Source organism: Sardina pilchardus, chromosome 18, assembly GCF_963854185.1.
Source record: "Sardina pilchardus chromosome 18, fSarPil1.1, whole genome shotgun sequence".
NCBI classification, from domain to species: Eukaryota; Metazoa; Chordata; class Actinopteri; order Clupeiformes; family Clupeidae; genus Sardina; species Sardina pilchardus.
The window spans coordinates 12,751,945-12,779,036 of record NC_085011.1 but is presented as its reverse complement, the minus strand read 5'-3'; the positions used below and the strand labels follow the sequence as shown (position 1 = coordinate 12,779,036).

The 27,092-nt window shown below is 44.3% G+C and overlaps 1 protein-coding gene across 1 annotated transcript in view; it reads right to left on the bottom strand.

The window, feature by feature from the left end:
- The window catches only part of chrm3a (cholinergic receptor, muscarinic 3a), a 59,111-nt gene continuing 32,019 nt past the window's right edge, over positions 1 to 27,092 (bottom strand). Inside the window, exon 3 of the mRNA XM_062520111.1 lies at positions 1 to 1,882. Coding sequence (XP_062376095.1) covers positions 1 to 1,863 — 1,863 coding nt within the window. The 5' untranslated portion in view covers positions 1,864 to 1,882. The remainder of the gene's footprint in view (positions 1,883 to 27,092) is intronic.

The window sequence follows — 27,092 nt, the reverse complement described above, 5'->3', positions numbered from 1 at the left end:
CTATGTGGAGTCCCTGGGTAACCTTTTGTGGAATCTGACGGTCTGTTTCTGCTGTAGATGCTGTTTTCCTTCTCGCCTTCGCTTATCCCAGCGACACATCAGGATCATTTTAAAGGTGGTGCGGAAGGTCTTGTTGCAGAGGGCGTAGCACATGGGGTTGATGGTGCTATTGACGTAGCACAGCCAGTAACCTATGTCCCACAGGGATTTTGGAATGCATTCTTTACAGAAGGTGTTGACCAAAACCATGATGTTGTACGGCGTCCATGTCACTATGAAGGCCAACAAGATGGCGCTCAGTGTCTGCGCCGCTTTCTTCTCCTTCACCAGAGACATGCGCTTGCGCTTGGTGATCTGATTCCGTGCTCGCACAGCGAAGCGTCGAGCCAGAGCTGCCTCTTTAAAAGAGATTGGCACAGAGGGTGATTTGGTGGTGGTGCTGGTGTGGGCTGTGGCAGTGGAATCTGAGGCTGCGGATGAGGACTGTATGGCGGGCATAGACTGGACTTTGCCCATCTTGGTGGAGAAGCCCTGAAAGCCGCTGCCGTCCCTGCCGCTGCCGTTGTTGACCGACTGAGAGACGCTGTCCGTCTCCGTGGTCTCTTCTTCCCCAATCCGAAGCGGATCTTCCTCTGACGCCTCGTCGAAATCCTCGCAGGAAGTGACCTGTGAGTTGACGGCAGCTTTCATGCCTGGCAAGTTCAGCACGATGGAGAAGATGGCACGCGCAGCGGGCGCGTTGCTGTCCTCCTCGTCTGACGAGCCCGAGTGGTCGGCGGAGATCCCGGCGTCGTTGTTGTTCCAGCTGTCGCTGCTGCTGTGGTCCTGCTCGCCCTCGCCTCGGCCTCTGGCCCAGCGGCCAGGCCTCCACGACCAGCAGTGGAAGCGCCCAGAGAGTCCCAGCATGGAGCCGCGTCCCTGCATCGGTCGGCTCAGTTCAAAGCTGCTGCAGCTCCTGGCGCTCCCCCCGGTGGAGTGGAGGTGGAAGCGCGGCCTCTCGCTGCCACCCCTTCCCCCTGAACCCTGGAGCCCCGCCAGCTCCCGGGATCGATTCTCTGTCTCTTTATAAATCCTCCAGTACAGAATGCTCATGATCGTCACTGGCAGGTAGAAAGCCGCCATGGCAGTGCAGAAGGTTATAATCGGTTCTGTCAGGAACTGTATGTAGCACTGATCTGCAGGAACCGTCCGTTCCCCAACAAAGTACTGCCAGAACAGTATGGCAGGGGCCCAGAGCATCAAAGACACCAACCACGCCAGAGCAATCATAATAGCTGCTCGTTTGGTGGTTCTCTTGGCCCGGTAAGTCAGTGGCCTGGTGATGGAAAAGTAACGGTCAAAGCTTATGACCAGTAGGTTCATGACGGACGCGTTGCTGGCCACATAGTCAATGGCCAGCCACAAGTCACACGCCCAGCTTCCCATGACCCAGTGCCCCATGACGATGTAGGTGGTGTACAAATTCATCGATATCACCCCTATGATGAGGTCCGCGAAAGCCAGGCTCAGCAGGAAATAGTTGTTCACACTCTTGAGCTGACGGTTGACCTTGAAGGACACAAGGACGAGGATGTTTCCGACGATGGTGATCAGGGAGAGGAGTCCGGTGAAGAACACGATGAGAATGACCTGCCAGATGGTGTGACCCCCAAGAGGGTCATCCTGCGGGCCCGGTGCCTTGCTGCTGCTGCTCCCGTTCTGCAGCACCAGGGCGGTCAGGTTGGGAAAGGAGTGCAGGAGAGGGGAGGAGATATTGTCATCTCTACCGGGGACCTCGGTCCAGGAGCTGATCTCGGAGTAAATGGCTGCTTCGGCTATGCTTGGGGCGAGATATAAGCCAGGGTCTGTACTGTTGGCATTCATCGTGAGATCCTGGCATATTCTGAAACAAAGCAGAGAGAAGAGCTCAGAGAAATGAAATGCAGTTTGCACTTCTGTCCATTAGATGTAGCTGCTGACTTGACTTCTGTAGTTTGCTTTGTGTACAGCAAGACGGTCAATAAGTGTGATAAAACTAAGCAATAAGCCCCGAGAGGCTGTAGTTTACACTGACTTTAGAACAGCTAAGGGGCGTTGTTAGGCACGACACACAAGTAGAGTGCCTAAAATCCCCCTTAGCTGTTCCTGAGTGGCTTATTGCTTTTCTTAAATGCATACTACATATATCTGGCAGGATTTCTTGAAACAAAGGCACAGCAACAAGAAATGTAACAATGTATTCATAGATAATCATTCTTCCGCCAATATATATATTTCCTTTATCTGATTGGTTGCCATGCTACATTGAGACGCAGCTACTTTTGTGTAAGTTGTGGTACAGCGCATTAGAATGAAATGCAGTCGAGATGTATGTTTCTGTATGTTTCTGTTGGATTTCGCAACGGCATCGAATGTGATTCAGCCAATCATATCAAGGACCGGAACTATCCGTTTTAGAAGTTTTTACCACTGTAGTCTAAAAGTAGTCTAAAAGTCTAATTTAGTCAGTCCTCTCTGAAGGCATTGTAAGCAAAAATAATGATACGTTTCAGTTGTGATAAGGGTAATGCACATTATTGTTTTAATGAATATTTAATGCAAAATCATGAACAGTATAAGTATTTCTATATTCATACATTTGACATGAAGATATCAGACAAGGACATATCACAGGATTTCAGATTGTAAAATTAAAAGAAAAAGATTTGAAATATCCCTGTAAAATCCTCAATACCAATACAATTCAAGACTGACGAGCCAAAAGAGTATCCTGGAGTGAGAGCATGCAAGTGTGTATACTATGCGCACCTCATTAAAATTCAGCAGTGGTGGCTACTATATTGGAGGATGTCCTCCTCGGCATCCATTCACAGACCCAGTGTTAATCTTATTGATAGAGGCAGAGAATAGAATGTGCCTGGCTTCAGTCCAAGGACAGAGGAACATCTTGTCTTTTAAAAATGACACCTCCCTCTCCAGAAGAAAAATATTTAAGCTCACACAAAAAACACATACAGTATATACACGACACGTCCACACAGAGAGAGAGAGAGAGAGAGAGAGAGAGAGAGCAAGAGAAAGAACACATAGTATATTCATATTTGAAGAGACCTTCAAGACAACTTAGACAATAAACTATAACCCAACTCAACACAAGAACATAAACCTTGAGTCAAACTCGCAGCAACTTTTGACCAAATGTTCTACGTAGGCTCTCACCTCAAGGGGCTCACTAAGTGCAGGGAGACGAAGGTGAAGAGTTGAGAACAGATGAGAGGAGAGGCGTAGACAAGGGGAGATGAGAAGAAAGGGAGAATTGGCAGGGTGCTGAGAAGGGGGCTCTTCTATTTTTCAGAAATCAATTTCCAAGTATCAACTTGATTTGAGGGCAGGGTTATATTATATTCTAACTATTCTGGCTATGATGGACATGACCTGTCATACAGATTTACACACACACACACACACACACACACACACACACACACACACACACACACACACACACACACACACACACACACACACACACACACACACACACCTACTGATGCCTTGTAGGGTCTGTTGTCCGACTATGCATGGGCATATCTAAGCATGGCATTGATTTTAAATGGTGCATCTTCATAATACTTACACAGAATAGCTAAATTCCATAGAGGCCATTCAGTCCTATTAATTAAAAAAATGTTTGCAATTACATTCATATCTCAAATGTGTCATTATTAAAGAACACACCTAACCTTTTAGTTTTAGTGCAAATAGCCGTGCAAAGGTGTATCAAGAATCTTGCCTAGGCCTCGTTTAGCGATAATCTATGGACACAGGTATGTGTGCTGTCACACAGATCCATGACTTCATTTAGTAAAAGGGATCAAATGCATTGGTGGCCTGAGTATTGGGCACTTCTAACAGCTGTTGTGTGACTGTGCATTGATGGATTGGATGGCTGAGTGATTAAATGATTCATTGATTGCATAAAAAAGATGTATGTGACACGTCGCTGGATTTCCCTCTTCCTGTCACTCAGGGATTTTGACTGAGCTGGGCTTTCGATCGGAGGCACGGCCGCGAAGCTGAACTGTACATACATTAGCTGCATCAATGACTACTCAAAGTCTGCAGTCATGGTAATGTACCATCCTAGATTGATGTGTCCGTGTGCATGTGTGTGTGCGTGTGTGTGTGCAAGCTTTAGTGTGCATGCGGGGAGCTGCACCAGTGATGACCCCATCATCAATAACACCACCTGTCCTTTGTAGCATACTCCCTCTGGGAGTGCACAAAGAACTTCTCTCTCACACACACAGACACAGTTGCACTGCAGTGTACACACTTGTAAATTTAGACTTTGGTGAACAATAAATACAAAACGGAAAACAACTTATTTATTAGGCTATTTAATATTTAAATGGTGAAGCACAAGAGGGAAACAAGGAGGAATGAGAAAACACCCTGTGAAACTTGTGTCTCTCTTGGCCCTGTTCCCTCAGAGGCGTTGTTAGATCTATGTTCTGGTCCCCAGGGAGACACCTAAATGTCACTGTGCACATTTTCTCCCTTCCTCTGGAGGGGAAAAAGGGATCATCTCCATTCACCAGTGCACACCCACACACAATAACATGCCTCCAAGGGTCAGTGAGTGAGACCAGAGAATGTCATGATTTAAATGCCACACACACACACACACACACACACACACACACACATGCACGCGCGCACCCACACTGTCACCTACGCATGCACAAAATGCTGCCACACACACACACAGGCAATCAATTCTATTAATGACAATTTCATTAATCACTTCACTAATGTGGAATGAGTTACGGAGTTTGATCTTTAGTGCCTTTATGGCACATCTTGTCAATATCTTCCAACACGGGTCAATAAAATAGATAGGGACTGAATTATGTTTTAAGTAGCTATGAGCAGAGTAACTAAGCCAAGGTAATATAAAGATCCCCCAGATCTTGGGAAATAAATCAAAAGACAATCTATGAAGGTAATCGATTTCAAACTGAAGAGAAAGCTGAGGAGTAGAATAATTGATGAGTCGACCGGTGAAAGGAAAGTCTCCTCTGCTTGTTTTAATGCTGACTCCAGCTGACATGGACTCTGCCCTACTTTCATTCTTCCCTATTCTCTCTTTCTCTCTCCCTCTCTGCCTTTCTTGTACACGTCTCTGGCTTCCTTGTTTTTAATCTCTCTGTGTCCCCTGCTCCTGCATGGATGTCCCTGTCCTGCTGTAGTAGTGAAACCAGCAGTAGTCTTTGCCTTTGTGTTCCACTGGCATTTCCAGTGTTTAATACCAGTGGAATATATTTGGGGAGCGTGGCGATCAATACTCATTTTCTGGATCCCGACACAGTCTGCGCGCTGACATTTCAGGCGTTTGTCACGGCCAGGTGACAAGACACCTGATCAAGGAGCCAGCAGCTTCTCCAATCTCCGAGCTTATCTCAATTCCTTATGGCCCAGCTAGAAGTGTCTCCTCAGGTGCCTCCGGGGGGAAAACATAACCAGCAAAAGTAGAAAAGCATAGTCCTTTACTCCCGCCATGAACGGGAAGCTTCCGGAATGACAAACCCATGTCAGACATGTTATATCTTCCTCTTCGTTAGCTGCACTGTCACTGAATTGATTCCTTTTTTTTTTGCCGCCTATTTTCAGGAAAAAACATTTGACACAAACCCGTCACCTTCCTACTAGTAGTAATGACAACACTCAGGGAAAGTGGAGAGTGTGATAGTAGAGTGATCGATACAGGGAGAGCTGCGTAATGCAGAGGCAGGGGGCAGCAGTAGTAAGTGCATGTGAACAGGCCTTCCTGCCCCTGGCCTGTGGTGGAATCATTGATCCTGTGTTTTATATCAACTCTATGTAAGCAATACTGTAATGCGAGGCCAGCGGGACTTAAGCTCTCCCGAGATATGGCCAGGACGCATTCCCCTCCTGCAAGGGCAACCTAAGTCCATCACCACTGACTCACCACTAATGCTCCTTGTTTGGAATTTGGAGGCCGTCCATCTCAGCTGGCCACGGCAGAAGGGAAAGGCTTTGCTCGGCATAGTGCGCTGCTCTCCCGCAACAACAAAAACACGTTCGAGATATCTCACATTATTTTCTCTCCGGAGCGCTTCGACATCTGTTGGAGGCCGAGCTGTTTTCAAAGTACACAGCCATTAGGTGTATCTGATCAGAGTGTTTGTTTTCGAAAAGTTCAAAAATGAGTTCAGGTGTGGGTTTCTTTTTTTCACCTGGTGTAAACGGTGATATTCTAACTCCTGCGTTCTGCTGTTGAGTTAGCAGAGCGGAGCTTGTCCTGTATTTGAGGGGGAGCAGCTAAGCCTGCTGATGCTGTCAGCAGAGAAGCTGGGCTGGGTCTTGCCATACCTTGATTCCAGGAGACTGTAGACTGTGATTTCTCTGCTTAACCTTCTTCATCTGCTGTTATTGCAGCAGGCATTGTGAGGCTGCATGTCTTTATTGGGGCTGCTTTGTGAGTGATTGAGTATATTACCCTCTCACCAGAACCACGTCTCTGAGGAATGCTTACATTGGCACCGGCTTCTATAAACAGGAACTTTCAAATGCCCCTGTTTCCAACCGAGATGAATTAGCGGTGCTTGGAAATCATTATATATGAGGCTGTTTTTGTTGTTTTTTTCAACAGTAGCTATTGTGGCTGTATGGTGTACACACTGAAGATCAACATTGTTCTCCCTTATTACAGATCTAGGAGAAAATGACAAGGTTATGAATGATATCAGCATTTTTATCAGTTTAAACATGACAGGCAATCAAAAGCTTCTTTCCGTCGATGACTAATATTATTTACCCTGTGTGTGTGTGTGTGTGTGTGTGTGTGTGTGTGTGTGTGTGTGTGTGTTGTGGGGGTTTGGGAGGCTGTGTAGGAGTGGGAGGATATACATGAGTGTGGGAGTGTGCATGATTACACAAACAGGTTTCAAGTTTCATTCCTGACCACTCCAGAAGGATCATGGGATTTAACATTTCCTGTAGACAGAGGTCATATCCTGTAGTATGGCCTGCAGCCTGGTTGAGCGTGGAGACTATATCAGAACTGAACTGGATGACCAGCTACTGTATTCACCCTTCTTCCCCTCTCCAAGTGCTGTCACTGTGTCCCTCTGAGTACCCTTGTTGCATTCTGAAAATATCCCCGACGGCATTTAATATAATGCATTATGCATTGGCTCATATTAAAATGCAGAGATATCCCAAACGTTCCGTAAACTCTACTTCCATGGACTATTTCCAACCAATACAACTTCACTCGACTACAGAAAGCCCTTACATTGCAAAAATACATCAATGTCTCTACCATCTTATATCCTCTCACTGAAAGAGTATTTCTACCTACAAATTAAAGAGTGTGCAAGTGTTTGAAAGACAACATTTGTGCAAGTTTGCTCAACATATGCAAAAAAAACCCTCTGCAAGCTCAGTTTCACTTTCACACCGATGTTTCCCTTATCATCTAAGCTTACACAATCAACTAACAGCACCACTCCTCCCCTTGCTCTCTCTCTCCCTCCCTCCCTCTCTCTCTCTCTCTCCCTCCCTCTCTCTCTCTCCCTCCCTCTCTCTCCCTCTCTCCCTTTCTCTCTCTCTCTCTCTCTCTCTCTCTCTCTCCCTCCCTCCCTCCCTCCCTCTCGCTCCATCCTCCCTCTGTAGTTCCTACTGCTGCTGAACTTCATGATACTGAATTCTACAGGCCATAAAAGGCAGTGTGTGTGTGTGTGTGCGCCCCTGGTCTACGGAGTAGACACCTCCGCGAGATGAAACGCACACTGGCTCCAGTGTAAACAGTCCGCAGAGAATGGAATCTTTTTTTTTTTTAAAGCGAGTGGGGTTATTGTGAGAGGCCACACGTCTGTCTCCTTCCCGGCCCTCACAGCGTGCGTGATTCATGTGTTTCACACACAGCTGTGTGTATTTCGCCGGGGCTCTGTCCCTGCCTCGGAGGGGAGGAAAGTGGCGTGTGTGTGTGTGTGCGTGCGTGTGGAGGGGAGGAAAGTGGCGTGTGTGTGTGCGTGCGTGTGGATGGGAGGAAAGTGGCGTGTGTGTGTGTGTGTGCCGTGCGTGCGTGTGGATGGGAGTAAGTGTGGCCGACTGGATTTGCGAGTTAAGACAGCATGGAGAGAGGGACTGTGTTTGTGTATGGAGACGTGGTGTGTAGGGACGTGGGTGTGTGTCTGCACGCTCACATTGTTCAGCACACGCTCACTCAGTCACAGTCGTGTTTACATGAACGTACAAGAGATGGAGTGAGTAAAATAGTATTTGCATGTGAGAAAGTGATCTTGTGTGTGTGTGTGTGTGTGTGTGCTGGAGGGGGGGGTTGTGGGGGGCGTGGAGGGTGATGTGGTGTGTGGGGGGGGTGTTGTGGGGGGCGTGGAGGGTGATGTTGTGTGTGTGTGTGTGTGTGTGGGGGGGGGTTGCGCACACACACACACACACACACACAGATGAGAGCCATGACGGAGGGACCTTCACGGCTCATTCACAGCTCCACTTCACTGGCCTTACGGCACATTGCAGCCCCCGGGACAGTCCCCAGCCCGAGTGGATCCGTAAATAAACCAGCCCCCCCCCATCATCAGCAGCGATCCAACCATGCAACACCCGTCAGCAAACAGACCTGATACCCACACATATCAGGCCGGAACATAAACTTCGCGCCTCCTTGAGAGGGCCGATAGAACCTTGTCAGTGACTGTGACAGTAGCTGCCTATAAGCTTTACTGGTGAAGGTACTCGCCCAGCTCCCAGTCTACAGTATATCATGCTGAATGTGTAGCCTACTGTAAGTGCCCCCCTCTGAGAGCCTGTACTGCGTATGCTGACAGAGACTTCTGACACAAGGGGAGAAAGCTCTACTACACGCACTACACGCACCAGTGAAGGCGTCCATCACCTAGAGAAAGTCACACACATATTTGTGTGTGTGTGTGTGTGTGTGTTTGTGTGAGCATGCCCATTTATGCCTACGAATGCAGAATGCTGTTCTGCTTCTTGTATCCTGAGAATCTGTTCCATGGTCATTGATTTCTACACTGCAGCTGTACATAACAATTGGAACAAAGACATTTGTGTGTGTGTGTGACTATGGCCATCTAGCATTCGCTTCTAATACTGCCTTATGGATCCTGGGATTTGTATTTGTTTTGATGTTCTGATGGTTTTACAATGACTGTGAGTGTGTGTGTGTGTGTGTGTGTGTGTGTGTGTGTGTGTGTGTGTGTGTTTGTAAAATAATTGTGTGTTCATTTGAATGTCTCAGTGGTTGTTTTTTCCTTCAAATTCATTGAGGGAAAATACAATCCAAAAACACTGCCAGACAGACCTGTGCAACCATTCAAAACCACCAAAGTTAGTCCTAGACATAATACCCTTAGGAGAAACACCCTCTTTAATGTTAATCTTTTTCAAATTGGCATCCTTGTGTGAAATTGAATTTGTAAAGTCAAATTCCCCTCAAGGAGTTAAACACACACACACACACACACACACACACACACACACACACACACACACACACACACACACACACACACACACACACACACACACACACACACACACACACACACACACACACACACACACACACACACTCGCAACACACACACAACAAACCCCATAGTGGGTATAGGGAGTCCATGATCTAGTAGTATAAATTATAATTGATACATGACCACTATGCCTGCGGTCAAGTAGCACAGTGAGGGTTTCACTGCCTTCGACTGCATACATCACAGTCTGCTCGCTGCCTAATGAGCCTCGAATACTAATGGCGACGGTCTCTGATCGATGAGCTGAGGTAACATATCAGCTCCGAGCAGCATGCTGCTGCAGGGAACATGTGCAGAACAATACCCCCACCAAATCCCAACACAGGGAAAACTCCTGTCTGCCGCATCTGGTTTCTCTACAGATACTTGGCAAACGAGTCAAACCTGCATCGCCTCGCAAGAGACTTCTGACAAGGGAAGGAGAAAAGAAGTTGGTGGAGGCTCATTGTAGTTTGTGATGGTTGCTTTACATATACAGACAAATGTATACATCGCATGCAATGAGTCGCTACTGATTTGCATGTATGTGGGTTTAAACTTTAAGGGCCCTATTTTGGTAATCAGAAACGGATGGTCAGAGGCGTAAAGTTTATACATTAAAGGCGCGGCCAGTTCACAGTAATTTAATGGCGTGAGTTGTGATCAAACACTGGGCCCTTGGTGGTTCTTATGTTTCTTAATCAGGCATAGGCATGTTTTGGCCATAACATCCTTTAAACCAATGAGAATGACATTGTCATTCCCTTTAACAGCAAGCAGTGCAACTTCAAACAGCGCATTGGTATTTTGATAGTCAGAGGCACATTTGAATGAATCTGCTGGCACGCAAGACCGTATGGAGCAAGGATTCCACTAAACTTTACTTTACTAAAACCTGTTTGTCAAGGGGTTGCCATCGAAAACATAGCTTGAAAAAAGCAACACTTAACCCAATAATGTTGGATTGGCTGAATAAAAATCAAAGGATATTTATCCTGCAGAGGAGTTGCTGCTTACTGTACATCTCCTGAGCATGCATCTTCAGCTGTGCTTTACAGTATGTGCCCCTTTCCCTATAGACCAGGTTTTTGTTGGTCAGTAGCGTAAAGGTTTTTAGAGGGTGTAAGATAGCGATTTTTGGATCATGCGCCAGACCACACCTTATGTTGTTAATTGCCACACCCTTTGGCGCAAGGTTCCTCACTTTATTGAGCGTAAAATAAGAATAAGCCTTGCGTCAGGCTTTGAGCCACCTTGTGCCAGGTGCACGATAGGGCCCTAAACGTTTAAGCTTTAGCACAATATGTATACTGTAGGTAGATAGATACACATGCACAGCGTGTACTGTAAATGCTTAAAAAGTGATTGGATTTATATGGATTGGATGAATAAGACAATAACAGTCTCGTATTTATATGCAACTCAAGTTTAAGCACTTCCAAAAAGAGGAAGGTATTGAAGAAGAGGGGGGGAGAGAGAGCAGGAGATCTCCCTGTAGGATTGCCTTGGCAACACTTCTTTCTCTATCAACAGTGAAATTTCCTCTACTTAAGGACACTCTGGAGAGGAGCTCCTCTCTGGCCCTCACACAGAGCAAAGGCTCCGCAGAGAGCCCATATTAGTGCAGACCAATGTATTACACAGCTGCCTGGGGGCTTACCGAGAGACCCTTCGCTCAAAGATTACACCCTTCTCTCTCTGTGCCATACATTTCTGTCCCTACATATTCTGGGCCTTTCTTTCATCTGCCTTGCTGACAGTGGTGTCCGTGGTGTTCTGCTATATGTGGCTCCCTTTTGCGTTAATCCCCCCCCCATAATGGACTCTAATGTGACGATAATGGGAAGGTGAGCCCAGTGGGGGGAAGCACAAGATGCTGTCGCTCATTGTCTGTGTCCCAGATGTGAGGAGCTGATCAAATTATCCACAGACACACAATCAGGGCGGTTACATGTCGGCAGTCCGACATCCTGCCAGTCCGACATCCCTTTCGTCCGACATGCCGCTATTCAGACATGGTGTTATTCCGACATGCTGCCAATCCGACACATTTTAGTACTGCCATTTCGACGATTTAGCCTATCAAATTCCAACATCCTGAGAAGCACGTAGGCAATGGTGCGGGAAGGGTGCTGAGAGGGGCTGAGGGTTGCGCAGCGCACCCCCTGCTATAGCAGGTATATTAGCCTACAACGTTTGTCATAATATGGCCTATTTTGCAGCTTAGTCACATAAAAAAGTTATGGATAGCTTTGAATAGGCCTACATCTATCCATATAGGAAAAAAAAGTTAATATAGGCTGCAAGAAGTAAAAGTGACGTGACTCGCTGAGTGAGGAGAGACGAAGCAAGCAGGTTTGACTTATTTCGAGTAACCTAGCAGAAAATATATGTTTTTCTCCCGGCAGTAGGCTAGCTTAAACATTAATTAACAAGCACTCATAATGGTATCCCGCATACGTTTTCATTGTACTCCTATGTTGCATTACGCATATTGTGAATGCCCTCCATTACATATTCAGACAGCTGTCCATGGTTCTGAAGAGGCAGCAGATAGATAGAGAAGGGTCCAGCGGATAGATAGGCACTCCACTCCTTATCTGATAGCCTAGCCTACGATAAGTTTTCTCCTCATAAGGGGCATTTGTTTCTTGATAAACATGGTAGCCTATGTTTGATAGGCTACGATGTGAGAATAGAAACAATGTCTGCACAGGCAACTTATAGCCTGTTTACTGGAGGAGAAAACAATCCCTTCAATCAGCACACAGTTTTGGCCTGCTTTTTTCCAAGCCAATTTAACGGACCCTATGAGCCCGACGGACGCAAAGTGCGTCAAAAAACACACCCATTCTTCTCTGTTACATTGCTCCCGATTATTAGTCACAGCGAGATGAGACCTATATTGCATGAAAGAGCAGAACCAGGGCTTTCCAACGAGACTAGACACGTGTCTGTACGATCAAGTATGAAAATAAAATAAAATCATGAATTTAAATCAAAGTATATCATATTTACAGTCTATATTGCTCTGCGTTCAACCACGCAGCCACTGCTCTCGCTTGAATTACTCCGGGACCAGGCATCGCACAGACATAACACGCATATCAAATGAAAGAGGAGAAACAGAGCTTTCCATTGCTACCATACACATCGATCCTTTTGTGTTATAGAAACAGACGAAGTGACAAACAAATAAGAATCATATAGCTTCGGCTACCGCTGTTTGATTTACTCGTGAAACCGTGGTCAAAAAGATAAGGCTTGCATGTCAGATAAAAGAGGAGAGCTAGAGCTATCCACAGATACCAAATATAACCTTCTAGGCCATCAAACAGACGAAGCGACAGCAAAATAATAACTTAATTTGGCTCCACTTAGTCCGCGAATAATGTGACGAAAACTTGCCATGTCTGCTTTCACTTCCCCGAGTCGCGCACGCAACAGACACATAACTATATCAAGAAGTCTTCACAATGACATTTTACATGTGAATCTTTATTATTTTACACAATTGGATATAGTTATGACATTAATAGCCTATTAATGACCTCATGTCAGAATGGCAAGTTGTTTGAAAAAAAAGTTAAATACCGCCACTGCGACCATGAAAAAAAAAATGTCGGAGTGGTGGGACTTTTTCCCATAAAGAGACATGCCTCCACTACGACAATTGGACGTCAATGTCGGAGTGCTGGTATGTCGGAATGAACGGCGGTAGCCAATCAGGGCAGCACACCCAGCAGAGAACTGCTCACTAACAGGCAGGCAGGTGTCACGTACGGAAAAGGTGCCATTTTCCGTGCCCATAAACCTAATCAGTAGCTGTTAGCGGCTGGATTGAAAACAAGTGGAAGTGCTTACAGTCATTATCTCCTTTTGCTAATGCTTAGCATTCGGATACCCATGATGTAAGCTTGTGTGTATGTGTGAGTAGTACAGCAAATATGCAAGTGAGAGTATGTGTGTTGATACATTTTTCAGCCCCTCCGCCAACAGTTGCTTGTCTCCCCCTGAGCGAAAGCACACTTCACACTCATGTCCAGAGTCGTGTATATATATCAAGCACACAAACATGTGCTAATTGAATTCCGATCACCCTCCGTTCCAGTGGCACACAAAGTAGGTCATTGATGCCCGCACTGGCCTGAAACTAAAGAAAAGCAGGATCACAAGCAAAACACCTTCGCCGACGTGCATGACATCATGCTGGTGCTGCGGTTTTAGCTGGAGACGTCCGTCTCGTCTCGGCTCGGCTCGGCCCACATGGGCTCACGTGTCGCCGGTATCGGTTCACTTTCCATATGAGGATATCTCTTTACACGCAATGCTGTTGTGACGTCCGGAACTGCTGACACTGGCTGATAAAACAAGAGCGTCCTGTAAGCATGCTAAAGACGGAATGTTTATGAACGCCTCATTGCCATGCCACCCACCACAGTGGCTTTGTTGGTTTTCTCAAATGAGAAGGGTGTTAAAGCATGACAGTAAAAGGACAATCTTCTAATCAGTAATAATGAATTCCTAGGCATGGGGTGACTTGTAAAAGCTGGCACACCTCGCTAGCTCTTGTTTATGCTTCTGTACAGTTGCATCTTGCATTAATGAAGGTTATTTATTTGAATAAAAAAACAACAAACTGTAGATAAATTCACAGATTCTACGATAAAAATGTAATCCATGCAGGTGGATGAATATAGAATTTAGTCTAGCTGCTACTGCGAGGCTTTGGTAAGAAGATGTGTCAAGAGTTAAAAGCAGAGCAGCCCCCCCCCCCCCAAAAAAAGAAAAAAACACTTGCTGCTTCACTGATTGGCACTCCAAGTAGAAAACAAATTGCTACTTCACAAACAACTGACTCAAACCCTCTGTTGATGAGAAATGTCTGTCTTAACAACAAAGGCCTTAACACACAAAATGATTGTTTTGACCTTACTGGCGACATAAGAATCTCAGCCCTAAAACATTTAGCAATCTGCCTTTGGAACAAAGAAAATAAAAGACACAGACAAAAGCAGAAACACAATCTTATCTTCTTAGATTTCCTTTACTCACAGAGCCACACACAGAGTTTAAAATTGAGACCAAACAAGACCAAAACAACCGATCAGTTTCACTGGGGCTAGACGGCACTGCCAAGGGCCAGAGCACTGTTCCGACAGAGTCATCGATCCAAGGTCCGCTCAGACGTCATAGTAACGGATGTGGTGGAGACGGAGGCAAGGGTAAGCCGCCTTTCGCTGAAACTAAATGAAACCCAAACTCAACCTTACACGCTCACTCATACACACGGGAGAGCTGGCCATCATCTCATATCCACTACTTATAATCATCCAAAGTCTGCCTTCTCGCTGGGCTACAAAATAAACTGACTGGAAATGCAGGTTATGTTCCTCACACACTTTCCCGGGGACTGTCATGATTGCATCTTTCGATTTACCGACACCTCAGTATCAGCCTCACTGTCTTTTTGTGAGAAGCTGAAATTTTCCACTGTAGAGATTGGCCATTGAAACGCAATCAAGAAACTATAGTTTTGCCCCTAAGCAGCCCATGACTGAAATTAAGATCGGCCTTAAGAAGACTGACATTTGAGAGTGTTTGCATAGTCCATTCTGATCAATTATTGGGACCAGGCTGAATTCAATTCCATCTACAGGCAGGAAGGTAGACAGACAATCACAGATGTGTAATTATTCTGGAATGATTTTAGATAAAAAGAAGAACAATCTTTTCAGCACACCCTCACCTGTGTTAACCCATCTCAGACACGGCATAACCTTTCGCTTCCTTTCAAACCCCACTCATTTTGGGGCTCTCGTTTGTTTTGGACGCCTGCTGCTGATGCAGTCATCTGCCTGCCTGCCGAGAGAGTGCCTTAAATTGCGTGAGTAATCTCAGATGCTGTACATTTTAGAGTGGAACCAAGGCTCATTACGGGCTGATTTGACATCTGCAGCCCACATCAAAGATAGGAAGGGTTCACCCCAATCAAATATTAATTGACTGTGTAATGATGGAAAATAACCAGGAAAACAAGACTCGATGCACTGTTGATGCGCTTTGCTGTGGAAAACATATGGATGGGAAGATCATGCTTCCTGTTTTGACAGAGATCAGGCAGAGGCTACTGATTGGTCTACATTCAGTAATGTATAGAAATACCTATGTACATCATATAGTATGTACCAGGCATGTGCTAATCAAAACTCTCAAACAATACACTAAACCATGTCCCCCACATTATGTTTTACTAACACCAGTAGACTTACAGACTTTCTAACACTTTTAAAAGCTAATTTGTCATCTGCCCTTATGGCTCTGTTTAATGAATATTCAATCGAGAGATGAGCTGTGTTTATTTGAAGGAAATAATACCACCATGCAAGCATGAATAATTTCAGAGATTTTCCAAAAGAATTAACAGGACTTCTGTTTCATGCTGATACGCAGCTGGGAGGGCTGTGTGTGTGTGAGAGAGAGAGAGAGAGTGTGTGTGCGTGCTGGCGTACGTGTGTGTGTGTGTGTGTGTGTGTGTGTGTGTATGTGTACGCACACTGGCATGTGCAGGCATGCATGAATGTGTGTGCTTGTCACTTCATGGAATCTTTAGTCAAAAAGCTATGAGGATATGTGAGGATGTGGGTTAGAACAAGGTCAAATTGAAAGACTCCTAAAGTCATGAGACGATTCTCTGTTCTCACCAGCCATGTGCATCCATCCAGGGATGAAGCACACCCCAGCAAGGTGCTTCTTTGAGGATCAGCGAGACTGGAATGCATTACATGTCATGTTTACCGATGGACACACCGTGTTTAAAAGTTTCAGAAGTATCCAATGAGGAGCAGCATTTATCATGCATACTGACACTCCTATTAGAGTATAATAGTTAGCCACGGTCAGTTTGTTTATATTACAGCATTTTATTTCATTATTTCTCTCTAGACCAGAAAAATATTGCTGGATCAGAACCCTTTGATGGTCATTTATCCCACACATTGTCAAACCAATAATAATAATAAAAAAAATGCTGCACAATTGATATAAATGCACTGTTCCATACTTCAAAAAGGTAAGGGAATTGTAAGACTGAGATATGACCAAATAATGTCTATAGGAATGAACAAAGAAATGGACCAATGAAAGAGGAATGAATCAGAAAAAAAGGGAATCCAATTGCAATAAAAAGTGAACGGGCAGTATCATGACTGGTTCTGAGGGCAGTACGGTCCAGTATTCCTCAGACTTATTGCCCACCACTGAGATGGGTTAGCAGGGCCAGGAGTCCATCAGGCCGAGTGACAGCTGCAACACCAAGGTTGCTCTCGCCACCGCCAACAGTCCGGACAAACGAGCACAGACCAATCCACACACATCCGCCAAGCGATTCATCTGGCCAAATCACCACTGCGAGCAAATACGCACCTCATATACTGAGTATTGTTCTTAGGGCTACTTTTAAGACCGACTATGCAAAACTAAGACAGTTCAAATAAGCAGATTAATAGAGGAATCTGAGAGGTGATAAATTGCGCTTAAGTGTGTTACAGTGCAGATGAGGACCACAGGCTGAATTAAAAGCAGATTTGGCCTTAGGTTTGATTACAGTGCTGATCAAAGCCATCTCTGGTCAGTCACCTCAGATCAATGCCACTTTATGAAGCCAACTGCTTTTTCATCTCCTGGTCTGTAAAAGGCCTGCATCATTCTCTAATATCAAAGAGCGAGGTAAAGAATTGAAGTACAATGAAGGGAAGAGAGAAATGGAATGTGAAGGAATGAAAGGAGGAGGATTTAGTTGAGAGAGAAAATTGTGACCTCATTCTGTTTCCCCATTATTAGAAACAAATTAATAATTCAACTCACTACTTTCTCTATCAATTCACCTTAAGAAGTCTGGTGTAGATGTAGGAGAGGATCCTTCTTGAATAAAACATTTGAACTTATTCTTTCTCAAGTTCATTTGGTCTAATTTGTTCTCACTGTTCTTGATAGAGTTGTGAGACAGCTCAGCAGGTTTTGCTGCATATACTGTACCACAGCATCCACCTCCACAACCCAATCAGTTGTGCACACTCCACTTTGAGCTGCTGTGTGTGTGTGTGTGTGTGTGTGTGTGTGTGTGTGTGTGTGTGTGTGTGTGTGTGTGTGTGTGTGTGTGTGTGTGTGTGTGTGTGTGTGTGTGTGCGCGTGCGTGTGCGCGCGCGCGCATGGACTACAGTGTCAGGACAGGTTCACCCTTCACAGTAAGGAAAATCTATAGTAAGGAAAGATCTATAACCAGGCAGAGAGGTCAGTGGGAGGCACCAGTATCAAGCTCGTACTCAGCACTTGAGGTGCTGGGAGGAGAAAACTTCACATCAAGGGAAACGGACACCAGGAATGGTACACCATCGAATATCACTCTAGGGTCCCTTGAAGGGGAACAGGACACACAACCTCGGAAAAACACTCGTTGTAAACCTCAAGTTTGGAAAACACACTTGTTGATCCATGACATTTACCGACTACAAGACTCTTGCTAATGGCTCAATGTAGATCAAAAGGTGTAGTTTTAAGGACTTCGGTACATTTTTGCAAAATGTCATATGCAAAAGATGCGAAGAATCTGAATGGCCTTACAGACGCAATCAGTGATTGTACGCATTGTATTTCAAGCATTTCAACATTTTCTGACACATTCAGCAATCATGTCCTCACAAGCCGCTGGCTGCCCATTCGGTGAGTACACTGATTAAAAGAAAGTCTCTGTGGGTAGCCCAGGCCCCAAACACTGAATACAAACTCAGTGGGAGCAGCCTGTCCTCCAAACAAAAATGAAAGCCTGTGTGGAGTTTCTCTGGGAATACTGAGGGGGTGAGATACCTTGTGTGTTTTGTTTGGTCCTTGGTTAAAATTAAATGTATGTTATTTTGGACAAAAATTATTGAATACATTTAAACATAAATGTAAACAAACACAACTCCCTACGTCATCGTCGACTGCACCTTTTTAATGGTTTTTGTATTTCTAGCAGCCAAAATAATGAATTTACCAAAAGCCTAAAAACCTTGAAGGCCAACAAAGAGTGGAGCGACAGCAGGGGACGGACAATAGCAAGACTGTTGAAACCGCAGCTGATTAAATTCACTGGAGAATACCTCGGATCGACAAACGACCAATCCATTAAATGAGCCCTCTTATAAAAGCTCTTTTCCTGCATGAGCTACTGTGACAGGCATTTATGAGTCTCTACTTGGAGGAAATCAGGGAGCACTCTTTTCTGCACTGAGCCAGAATCATTTTCACAAACTTTCCATTACCTTTGCCCCACCTTCACAACACATGCACACACAACATACATAAAATTAGCTAGGCTATCAGCTGAGCCAACCCCCCCCAAAAACGATCCCCTCCACCATGAAAAAGTAAACACTGCAAATGGTAAAAGCAGAGCAATTATCCACTCATATTCACAGGCTAAATTTGCTGCTGCTGCAATCAGTGAGTGTGTGTGCCTTGATAGCTGCTAATTGAATTTAATGGGCATCTTCCTCTTCCAGTGCAGCTAAGCCCATAAATCACAGATATCTGCAGCTCCTCGCTCTGTTTAAACTCTTATTTCCCCATTAGACCTAAAGACCTGCCTCTGATTACGGCCCCACACATAACTCACCTCTCCCACCCCCTCACACACACATACACACACACACACACACACACACACACACTCTCTCTCTCTCTTTCTCTTTGTCTGCATATCTGGTTGTGTCCTCTGTGGGCTGGATGATCTCCGGCTGATTAAGAGGCGAGGCATCAATCGTGTGTAAGGTGAATCTAAGAGGTGAAGGCAGAGATTTCCCCCTTGCAAGGCTGCTTAGCGCAGCACTAACCCCCTAAATGGCCAAATGGCTTTTTGATGGACGACTCCCCAGACCTGGGAGTGCATCAGGCAACCCAGTGCTTTCCCAGAATACAATGCACACCACACAGGCCTAAAAAAAAAATCCATAACATCTGATATGCACAATGCACATGTAATACATCATGCATGTGCCAACTAAGTACCAAGATGCAGAGTCATTGAGTGGTTGGCTAGGCAGTACATTATGGTTTCATTAATTAACATGAATTAATGCATTCATTAACAGTAACAAGCGTGAGCATTAGCATTGCAAACCATCGTTTTCACGGTTCACGGTTTGTTTATGTTTTAACTAAAGACTACTTGACTCGAGCTCCAGAAAAATAAGCCCATGGTGCAGGGTGCTGCTTTGTCAGGAATAGTTTGAAAGGTGTGAACAATCCCGATTGTATGGTCTTTGCACCTGAGCCATCACTTTGGAGGCTGAAATGTGGTACAAGGTTGTGTGACACACTCATTCCAAAAGCAATTCACAATCTGAAATTAAACCTGGCTGTCCCGGAGGTGCCTGAATTTCAATAACTGAGAAATCCTGATGCGTTCAAACCCAATTTATCCGCCTTTGATTTCTATTCCAATCTTGTCCATGTCCACTGAAAACATCCCGATTTATTGTGAAATTGCTTTTTCCTAATAATCACCAAATTGTGTGCTTACACTATGAAGATCAAATAATGATGATGAAAGTTAAACGCAGTTCAAGTTCAGAAAAGCTTTACATGAGCCATCACACCCAGAAAGCCTTACCTGCCAGATTGAGAATGTGTAAATATTAATGAAAAAGGAAGCCAGTGATTGATGAATTTTGAATCTAGACGATAAACATGGGAGTGGGACCCAAATATATGTGTATATTATTATTTATAGTGTGTCTCTTTGTTGATTAAAGGAACAGTCTGGCCTAAGAACAACCTTTTTGGATGATAACAAGTATAAACTTTCATTGATGGTAGTTTTGAGTAGACCAGAATATGCATTTATATAAGGAAATTTGCATATATCGCTAGCCCTGTTGGGCATTTTGGTTCATCAAAGTAAACTTGGCTCAGAATACCTTTACATGTTTGTCTATGCTATTGTGGAGAGGGAGAGAAAACCAACAATTCTTATGTTTGTTAGTGTAAAGATAGGGTGTAAAAGAGGGTTGTATGTGCAGTCAGGACTTTACCAATTCGTCTAGTCAACGCCATCTTGCTAGGACTCCTGTGGTCACACACAAACAAATATTTCCCTCAACACTTTGACATTAATACAATTGGTCAGGGTCGTATTTCAGTTACCATTATGTTTTTGTTGGAGTCAGAGAATAGCCCCAGTATATAGACTGAATGTTTACAGATTGGGCTCACAAAAAAATAGGCAACAAAATAAAACTTAACCCAGGGGTTATTTTCAGGAAATGATGATTAATCATATCTTTCCCACAGACATACAACTCTGTTCCATGATGGATAGCACCGCTGTTTGAATAATATGAAAATGTATTAAAGTAAGAATTTTCAATACTGCCATGTGGTTGTGCTGCCCAAGGTCTGATGATATTTCCCACAATGACAGTTTTCTTCAAGTGCACAGTTGCCAGCTGAGTAACAAGGTTGTGAGTGGCATTTTGTACATTTAAAATTAGATTTTGTGGTAAACAGTGGCTTGGGGGTTAATTAGTTTTCGATTCAACTTATTAGGAATTTGCCCTGCCTAAAAAAAAAAGTGGAAGGCATTCTCTTGAAGAATCTCCATGTTAATGATTTCAAATTTTTGAAGAATTTTAACCGCACCCAGCAAAGGAGAGAGTCCAGTCAAAATGATCTGGAAAGTCATATCAAATTGTGGTACCTTGGGATCAGACGAAGGCCTCTTTGATATTCCCCAGAGCCATCACTCCATGCTGCAAGCCTCCCCTCACCAAACTTTCCAACAGACCTGTCCTGTTGCACTCGCTCCCCAGAGCCTCTCTACCCATTAACACTTATAGGAGGTAATGGAAACATATTTGGTGGATTACCGCCCAATGCTAATTTAGGAGCAGACTTGTCAGTGCTGCTGTTTAATCAGTGCCCGATCATAGGAATGCTAACTGTGAGCAGAATATGAAAACAGGAAGTGGGTATGATCACAGTGAGAAGTGTGTGAGCGGGCATGAATATTCTGTTAAATAGTGAACCCCCCCACCATGTCCATGGAGCAAATTTCCCCCCAATAAACCCTTATTAGGTTAATGGCAGAGCTTTTGGCATGGCGGAGACAATGGAATACATCTACTTAACCTACAGTAGCCGCAGAGCTGCCTGATAAACATGGCACGTCCCCAAGGAGAGAGACAGCCATGAGACAGGAATGATAAAGCAGAGGAGGGGAAGGGAGTGAAGGAGGGTGACAAAGTGGAGAGGGCTACAATCATCAGTCACATTAAAGCATATCTGTGTGTGTGTGTGTGTGTGTGTGTGTGTGTGTGTGTACTGTATAAATACGCATGTGTCCGTTTCCCTAAGCTTTTCCCATTCTAATTGCAATTAAACGAGAGCGCCTTGTCAACACTGGCCACTCATGCCAACTTGGAAGGTCGCTGAATTACGGCGAGCACATCCAAGCTCGGCACAGCCAGAAATCCTTAACGCTTGAAGCCTTGGGATTTATCAACCCGTGCATAATGCCCAGACATGCTCTATTGGCTTGATTAGCTCCACTGCATTTGCAGCCTGGTGAGGGCTTCATTGTGAGTCTCTCTCCAAAGAAGAGTGACCCTTTGGCCTGACTCTCACACACACACAAGTCTCACACACACACACACACACACACACACACACACACACACACGGCTCACACACACACACACACACACACACACATGCGACTTTCCAAAGACGTCCACTAAATTATGGCACACACATGAGCAGGAGCCAAAGTGAGATATTCACGTACAGGATTACCGCTTGACTACCAGCATACTTACATCACTCATGTTTATTGACTAATTACTGAACGTCACACCTGAATGCACATCTGCATTAAAACAACAGCATAAACGTGTGGTCACAGAGCATCATCCATGAATAATAATAGGTATGTGTACATGCATCTGTGGTATAATGCGTGTGTGTGTGTGTGGTGCGTGCATGCATATCGCAAATATCTCACCATTAACCTCCCATGAAAATTAGATTCTTCCCTCTCAGCCACATCTCAGTACATCTCTTTTTGAGACATCAACACCCTATCCCTGTGAGTGGTTCACAGCTCAATAACAGTTTTCAATTATTGCAGAAAAGGTAACTTTTTTCCAATTATGCTGTGCATAAATCGCTTATACTTTTCTCTCTCTTTTTACCTTCTCTGGGTCTTTCCCTTAATTAGAGACCTCTTCTACTGGCAACAGCAGAATAACACGGTGTACCAAAGTTTTGGTTAACCTTTCTGGCACTAAGACACCACCTCCCCTCCTGAAATACCGAGCAAGAGAATGGCTCCCGCATCACAATAAAATTATTTAAACAAGGGCCATTGTTCTTCAAAATTGAGAGCATTTCATTAAGCAGGAGCAGCCTTCCTCAGAAGTGCTTTTTAAAAGTTGGTCTAAACTATGACTCAGATGTCCAATTGATCTGCTATGAAAGCACTTGATGGCTTTGACTTCTATTAGAGATTACAATGGATTTAGTGTGCTTTCTGAAAGGCATTACAGTAAAGCACACACAGTGCAGGAGATCATTAGCAGGTAGCACACTGACTTCGGTACCTTGAATTTTGGCCATTAGTTTTCCCACAGCCAGCATCACAATAAGGCAGAGGACAGGGAGAGCTCCCATGATGCACCTTGGCAATCATTTGCCATTATAATGCCAATCCGTGGTCTCATTAAAGAGCTGAAGATGTTGACTTTCCCCATCAATCAACCTCTCACAGTATTCCCATTGGGTTCTGGCTTGATAAGTTATGTATATGCAAAGTGGCTTTGGGCTGTCAGGACCAATTTGAAACAGCTGATCATGCTGTGAGGGTGGTGGCAAAACCTTTGATTCAAATGACCTCTTCAACAAGTTACTGTAAGCTCAGCCATTTAACTGCTCTGTAGGGTCTCTCTGTGCTTGAGAGTGCTTGCTTCCAGCCATTACACTTCCACTTTTCATTTATAATGGCTACACGCATCCAGCATTATGTATTTTAATCACTTTAGAGTCAAAATACTATAGAGCGGAAATACTGTAGAGTGGAATTACATGCCTTGTCAAATAAAACGGCATGTCACAAAGCTCTTTATAACAGACAGAATATCATCTTTTCAAGCCCTCCCAAACCTTCATGTTCCCTCGGCGTAGTCAATCACAGACAACGTCCAGACATACAGTACACCCTGTTTTCATATTGTCAGCCAGTACAACATGTGGTACAGCTGCTACAAGATATGGCAAACAGTAAGATGAAATTCTTAAATTACAGCATTGACATAAAGCCACTATTGTGTAATATGTCCTATGCCATAAAGAAAACTCATTTGAATGAATGAATGGCAGTGGCCAAATGAATACTGTATCTGAATAAGCTGGTGTAGTGATGAACATGTGCAGTAACAAACGAGTAAAAGGATGAATGAGACTTGGGAGAGTGGATGAATGACCGGGTGAATCTGAGTAACTGAGTAAGTGCTAAAGGAGGAATAGATTTCTAAAGAGGTAAACAGATAAATTCGCTCAGAGACAGTTGCTGGAGTCGGTCTACAGCACAAGTGCCGTTTAGATTAGTTCTGCAGACAACTTTAATCACTTTAATGCATCACCGCACACAGATCAGATATACAACTTCTATTAACTTTCAAAGCTTTTCATTACAGCTCTGTGGTGGAAGAGCACCTCTGTATTGGGGTTGGGCTTTGAGCGTGAATCATGTTCCGGAAGATAAAATATGTTTGTTGTGAACCTGTAAAAACTTTCATTCCATTGGGCTACATCTTAAACAAACTGTTACTCCAGTCATCAGGTGGGTTGAGAATTGGAAACATGACGTACTGCTCACTGGGGCTGCATTTTAGCTGTTGATAAAGATTATGAAGGGTCTTTCATGTGCACACACAAAAAAAAGCACCTGAGCTTTCAGGGCTGAGAGCAGAATTAACCACGGCGTCAGTGCGGTCCCTTAGTCTGTGAAATACGACAGTGTCAGACATTTACTGCCGTGGGCAATAAATTACCCAGATTGCTCCGCTAGAACACAGATTTCCCCTCTGCCCGTAAATCAGACGGATGCTTTCGTTAAAGCCTCCCACATCCAACACTTTCACGTAATATACATGTGTGTGTGTGACACAAGCTGTACAATAGTGACTGACATATACAAAACAATATATAGGGTTTGAACCACAGCCTCTTAAAACTTGCATCTCTCTCTCTCTCTCTCTCTCTCTCTCATGACACCATCATTTCTTTCTCTCCTGGTGAGCCTGACTGGCGTTGGGTTGTGAGGAGGTGTTGATAGTTGATAGTGCTGCAGTGGCTGACGGACTTTTATTCCCCTGACATTTGAATTCCTTACAGAGCATGCTGGCTATGTGAGCCAACCTTTTGAGAGCGTGCTGATCTTTTTTGGCATATTAGATATTACTACATTTTGCTCATAGCCTGACTGTACTCTCAAAAATGATTCAAAGTAGATTATATATTTCTTTACCAATAGCAACAAACATGTAGTCAAGTAAAATGTGCTCAAATTTAGTTTTAGCACAATACAAAATATTTACTCTTCTTGCTTTTTGTTTGAATCGCTCTTGCTGTTCTCTTGTTGAAGAGGTCTTTGGTAGCAAAGTGAGAAGATTTCCTTTTAGGGCTCCTAAGGACAGCGAGGACTGGTGTCTTCTGACAACAGGTTCAGGTGCACTGCTGTAAAACCGTAAACTCACACTCCACGTCAAGCACATTTTCACAAGTACCTTATCACGAGCCTTTCAGACCTGAGCATGAGAAGACTCCCATGTGAGACAGTGTTCATTTGATCCTTTCAGGATGATTTCAATGTGATTTCGGTTTATTGTTTTCTGTTGCAAAGTGGAGAGCAATGGGCTCTTCGAAACGAGGGCTCAGGTGTTAAGTGTTCTCAGCAGATTGAGGAAAGTTCCACAGGCAGCCAGAGAAAAGGCCATGCTGAGGTTCAACCTGGCAATAAGTATTAATCAAACTCTTTCAAATGAGAACGCCTGACATTGAACAGCTGTGTTTTCTTTCGCCATGTTTGAACTGCAATGGAGGAAAAGAAAACAGGCAGTCAGGCAATATATGGTTTGACATTTTGGAAAGGACTGAGGTAGAGCTCTTGGTTATGTTCACGCAAGACATGAGCTTCACTTTCCTGAAGCATTAAATACAGTGAGAGGACAGTAAAAAGCCATTGTGTTGTTCTGGAGAGAGAAAATGAAGAGAAAGCTTGTCTTGGCTGTAAGAGGTAATATATCTAAATATTCACAGCTACAGTTCCTTAAGAGACATATCTACCCCAACAAAAGAAACACTAAAAGACATTACTTGTTAAGCAGAAATTATGTATCCTCAACTGTGTATCGTATTACTTTCATTTAGGGCTGGGATGACAGGAATGGGTGTACTGTAGGTCGAACAGAGCAGGAAAATGAAAACCTTGACATTTAACAGGCACACATATTCCCGCCACCCATTATCCAGAATTACTTCCAAAGAAGCCTTTATAGTTAACGAGCCACCAAAGTGGCATCGGTGTTGACTAAGTGGTACATACTAAGATACTTTATTGTACTGTATGTCTTCACATATTAGGCCAGCTCCAAAATGAAGTCAATGGGTTTCCTGGTTTCAGTCCAATTGAGGTTAAGTGGTCCATTTAGAAGGTGAAATATCTTGGAACTAATGTGTTCTACTCTGCATTACATGGTACACACACAAACATACACACAGACACACACAGACACACAGACACACACACACACACACACACACACACACACACACACACACACACTCATTTATTCAAGCTCTTTTTTTTTCTCACAGTCACACATGTGCGCACACACACACATACATGCTATGCCCTCTCTAACTTTTTATTCTCTCTTCCTCTCTTTCACTCACTCACTCATTCACACACTCACACACACACACACACACACACACACCCTCACCTATTGAGAGTGAGAGTCCAACCTTCAGAAAGCCTTGAGCAGTGCCACAGAGCAGGACGGGTGTGAATCAAGGAGAAGAGGCTGTCTGCTTGGCTACAGCATGCGCTGATCTGTCCCCTGCTTTGCTGACTTCAACTGCCTGAATGCCTAAACTGCATAAAGAGAGCCGTGTTTGACGCCGATGATGAGTAGACCCACCCCAAAGAAGACAGAAATGCCACGACATGACGGAGGCTGATGGGAAGTTGGGAGAAAAACAAAAGCAAAAGAGTGATCCGACTACTTCCCTTGAATTATTATTCAAGCCCTTCTTGAGAAGAGATGCGAACTTCAAGCAGACGCTCACGAGTAGAGGTCGGCATGATCATGGTTTACTGCTGACAGGGAAATGAAGGTGAATCAAATGTAGCGCTCAGTTATCTAGTTATCAGGGTGTCGTATTGTCTCTCTTTGGATTTATGGACAAAATAAAAGTGGTTAACAGGATGAAGGC